A 4,572-nucleotide genomic window follows, 5' to 3' on the forward strand; every position below is an offset into this window, starting at 1 on the left:
GGACCAGAAAAAAAAAAAAAAAAAACACAAACCAAAAAAAAACACCAAAAAAAAAAAAATTACAAAACACCCCTCTCCCCAGCTACTTGCATCTGTCCCGCGACGGGTGCAGCTGCAGCCGCCGCCCGGGGCGGCTCGCGGCGGGAGGGACTGAGCCCGGAGCAGCCCAGAGGGGCAGGGCCGCGTAGCTTACCCAGACTCCGCCGCGGCGGCGGGCGGCGGGCTCAGTCCGTGCGGGAGGGGCGGGCTCCCGCGCTGCGCACAGCACGCGGCGGCGCCCGCTCACGCACCCGGCGGCCTTGCTCTCGCGCGGCTTCCCGCGCCCGGCCCACGTGACCCGGCGGCCCCCCGGGCTGGCAGTGCGTGCCCGCCCGCCCGCGTGCGTGCGTGCGTGCGTGCGTACGTGCGCGCCTGGCCCGAGCGGCCGGGCGGGGGGTCGGCCCGCGCTCCGGGCTCCTGTGCCACCGTGCCCAGTCGCGACTGGGGAGGCGGAAGTGTGTGCTTGTGGGGGAGACAGGCTCGCGCGTCACAGGCTCCCCACACGCCTCCGCGTGATCCGGGACTTTCCCCCGGCGTTTGCCAAAAAAGAAAAAAAAAAAATTAAAAAAAAGAAAAAAAAAAAAAACAGCATGGGTGCCCCCCTCGGCCCTGGGTGGGGACGGGCCAGGATGCACCCGCGTGGAGGCCGGGAGGGGCATGGCGGGGAAAGTGACTCAGGCCAGCGGGGGCCGACGGCTCCGGGAGGGCGCGGGGACCGGGCGACCCCCGAGCGAGAGGACGCGCTTTAGGAGCGGGACGGGATGAGGGTGTCAGCGCCCCGAGGGCGTCCGGGGTGGAGCGCGGGGGGCGGGCCCAACCGCGGGGCCCTGCGGGGCAGGGGGTCTGACATCTGGGCCGAGGGCGCGCCGCAGCCAGCCCGCCCCGGGGTCGGGGGGAGAGTCGGGAGAACCCCCGCGGCGTCCAGCGGTGCACACGGGAGGAGGAGGGCCGAGGCGGGCGACCCCGGGGGAGCGGGCCGAGAGTCGCCGGCCTCCCGCCGCCGCCGCCCGGGCGCCCGCGCCGCGGGGCAGTGCCAGCCTCCCCGGGCCGACGCAGAAACTTGTTGCAACCCACAGGCGACCGCGGGTGCCCCCGGCCGCCGGCGGCGGGGTGGGTGGGCGGGCGGGAGGGAGGGAGGGGAAGGCTGGCGGACGCCGCGGCGAGCTGGTGGGCAGACCCGGAGTCGCCGCGTAAGCGGGGCCGGCTCAGTGCGGTGCGGCAGGCGCGGCCGTGCGGCGGCGGAAGTCCTTTGTTGCAGCGCCGTCCCTGGCGGAGCCCGAGTGTCTCGGCGCAGCCCTGCCGAGCGCCGCGCGCCGTCAACTGCAGCCCCGCGCCTCCTCGGCTCCGCCCGCCTTCTTCCCCGCCTGCCCCAAACTCCTCTCGGACCTCCGCGGCCGCGCGTCCCGCCGCGCCCGGTGAGTTCGTCTGCCAGTCGTCGGGGCGATTTGCGCAAACTTTGGCCGGGGACGGGGAGGGGGGGTGCCCGGGGCCGCGCGGGGCCTCGGCGGCGGCGGCGGCGACCGGTGCGGGGGAAGCCGGAGCGCGGAGGGCGCGCGGCGGCGGCGGCGGGGAAGGGAGGGAGGGAGCCGGTGGCCGAGGCGAGGAGGGAGCGGGAGGAGGGGGCTTGCCGAGCCCGGCTCGCCCGGTGCCGGCGATCGGTCCGGTGCGCGTAGCCTCCCCGGGTCCGGGACGGATTCCCCCTCTCCAGGCGACTTCCCAGATTACTTCTTTTCCCTTTTTTTTATAATTTTATTTGGTGGTGGGGTGGCGGGGTGGGGGGGAGGGGAGCTGGAGGCGGGAGGCCGCGCTTGATTGACGGCCCCGGAGCGCGCTTCGCTAACTTCCAGCTGCGGCTGGGCGGCCGGTGGGAGGGGAGCGTCCCGGAGCCCGGAGGGCCGCAGACTTGGGCGCGCTCCGAGAGAGGAGGCGGCTGGGCCGCGCGGATTCCAGCCTCGCTCTCTCCCACCCCCCTCCCGTCGGCCACCCATGCCCTTCTTTTTTGTTGTTGTTGTTGTCGATCGGGTCCAAAGCGGTGGGTCTCGGAGGTTTTTCTGGGTACGATCACCCCCACCCCACCACCCCCGGCGCACGCACACACACACACACACACGCCCCGAGTTCCGAGAAGAAAGTGCTGTTCGCCTCCAGCGGTGGGCGCTTCCAAGTAGAAGAAGTTGTGGGAGAGGCGGGGAGCGAGTTGGGTGGCGATCGCGAGTCCCGGCGGCTGCGGCGTGCGGGCGTGGGTGCCGAGCTCGGCCGCCGCTCCCAGGCTCCCTCTCCACCTGAGCCGCCCGTCCACGTGATCCGAGGGCCTGACAAGACATTTCCCAGCCCGGACGCGTCGCCAGCCGCCTGACGAGGGTCCTGGACTTCAGGAGATAATTGTATTTGTGTGTGTGTGATCACGTCCCTAACCCGAGTCGCCGGGAAGGTGCGCGGAGATTCTCCACCGTACGGTGTGTGCCGATGCCACAGCATTTTCCCCTCTGACACTGGAGTCTACAAAGCGTTCCAAGTGGTTTTTTCCCCCCCCCCTTTTTTTTTTGAGACAAGGTCTGGCTAGGTAACCCAGGATCTCGTAGGCATAGTTCTCCCCCTCCTCGGGAAACCCTAAATTCAGTGGTGATAGTCGTGAGCCAACCACGCCTGGTTTTCTGTTCTGAAGCTCTCCGAGACTGCTTAGAATTTCCTGAGCCGAAGTTTGAGGCACCCTGAAGCAGATCTGGAGGAATGATATGGTTCTTCTGACAACTTTAAAGCAGCCATGGCTCCTTTTTTTTTTTTTTTTTAAGGTATAAAATTCTCTGAAATTTTGCCACTTCAAAAGGATGTGTTCTGGAGAAATGGGGAGAATGGCGGTGCTGGAGGTTGAAACCCGGGTGATGGATGGCTGCATGGTTGCCCAGAACCGTAAAACTTCCCTTTTGAATCGCTTGCTGTTATCTCCTAAAGCCTCAGTAATACCGAGTGACATTAGGAGCTGCTTCAAGAGAGGCTTCTTCCATTTAAAGAAATAGATAGAACTAGAGTAGACAAGAGCTGAAATGCCTTTCCAACACTTAGTAAGTAGAGATTCTGCAGTACAGAATGACAGGATTCCTCCATTGACCCCCAAGTTTTACAGTGTATGTATGGTTGTGCATGCCTGTAATCCCAGCACTTCCAGAGGTTGGTTCAGGAGTTTGAGGCCAACCTGGACCTTTCCTACGTAGCAAGACCCCCTCCCCCCCTTTTTTTTTCAAAACACAAAACTTGGGGGCTGGAGAGATGCTTAGTGATTAAAGGCACTTGCTTTTCTTCCTGAGGAACTAAGTTAACTACCCGAGCCCTCCCCCACCCTCATCAGGCCGCATACAACTAACCACCTATAACTTCAGTTCCAGGCACCTGCTTGCGCTCCTGGACTCTAGTTAGGGCAACTGCACACATGATTAAAAATAAAACTAAAAAGCCTCATGATACTGAGTAAAACCCAGTGTGGGTTCATCATTGTCAAAAAAGAGAACCCGTTTTTTAGTCAGGGCATGAGCACAGATTCTTGACCTTGGGAGGGTGTGGGTGTATGTGGGTGTGGGTGGGTGGGGGTGTGTGTTTCACAACAGTTTCTCTGTGTATCTCTGGGTATCCTGGAACTCATTCCATAGACCAGGCTGGCCTTAAATTCAGAGATCCACTTGCCTCTGCCACGGATTAAAGAAAGGCATGTGCCTCCACGCTTGATGTTTTTTGTTTTGTTTTGCTAGCCACTCACTGTTTGGTCCAGGGCTGCCATTAGCCTTCTGTCCTGCTTCAGCTTCTCAGCTAGTGTTGGGATAACAGGTCTGTGCCACCACGACAGGCTTTTGACCTTATAGGGTTTTTTTGTTTGTTGGTTGGTTTTGTGTTTGTGAAACAGGGTCTCACTATGTAGCCTTGACTGACCAGCCTACAACTGTAGACCAGCTGTCCTCGAACTCCTAGAAAGGTGCCTCCCTAGGCCCATAGTGCTAGGATTAAAGGCTTGTGCTGCCAGACCTGCTCATGACTTTGTGTTTTTATTTCATGGTAGCTGCTAAATGTTTCTGCTTTCTCACTCTCTACTTTTGTCAGTTTCTAGTACAATTAGGGGCTTTTTTCAAAGTGTCTGGCAACACAATTCAGGAAAAAAAAGTGTTACTGTCTTTTTTTCTTTTTCTTTTTTTTTTTTTTTTTAAAGGCCATTCTCTGGCCAGGGCACAGGCTACACATTTGGCTAAAAGAGGAAAAAAACATTCATGTTAGAAATGCAGAACAGTAATTATTATTTTTGGGCTGCAGTCTGTTGTCTTGGGGGCATTAAATATGTAAAACATCTGCTTAGAGTTCTCTTTGGCCTCTAGTATTTTTTGGTAGTTTCCTGTGGTAGTGTCTCTGGCAATAAAATAGTGAAAATGCTTTGCTATTCATTCATATGTTTTTATGTGAGCCTAGTTATTTATGTCTATTTTCCCACAAAGTGGAAATGCCTTTTCAGTGATAAAAGTGCACGTTCTTTATAAAAGTTCAATCTATACT

General features: G+C 59.2%; 1 protein-coding gene across 1 annotated transcript; it reads left to right on the forward strand.

Moving 5' to 3' along the window:
• Positions 1–800: 800 nt before the first annotated feature.
• LOC129685772 (uncharacterized) lies at positions 801–2,754 on the forward strand. The gene is made up of 3 exons (XM_055619274.1): positions 801–966; positions 1,116–1,454; positions 2,705–2,754. The coding sequence occupies exons 1-3, from the start codon at positions 801–803 to the stop codon at positions 2,752–2,754; spliced, it is 555 nt and encodes a 184-aa protein (XP_055475249.1).
• The last annotated feature ends 1,818 nt before the right edge of the window (positions 2,755–4,572 follow it).

Source organism: Psammomys obesus, unplaced genomic scaffold (assembly GCF_907164565.1).
Source record: "Psammomys obesus unplaced genomic scaffold, mPsaObe1.curated_primary_1811, whole genome shotgun sequence".
Lineage (NCBI taxonomy): Eukaryota > Metazoa > Chordata > Mammalia > Rodentia > Muridae > Psammomys > Psammomys obesus.

Excerpts from the sequence above, each read along its gene's own strand:
- LOC129685772 (XM_055619274.1), top strand. The coding sequence starts at position 801 with ATGAGGGTGTCAGCGCCCCGAGGGCGTCCGGGGTGGAGCGCGGGGGGC. Across the intron at positions 967-1,115 it reads AACCCCCGCGGCGTCCAGCG|GCGACCGCGGGTGCCCCCGG; the intron begins GTGCACACGGGA and ends TGCAACCCACAG. Across the intron at positions 1,455-2,704 it reads CGCGCGTCCCGCCGCGCCCG|CTCTCCGAGACTGCTTAGAA; the intron begins GTGAGTTCGTCT and ends TCTGTTCTGAAG.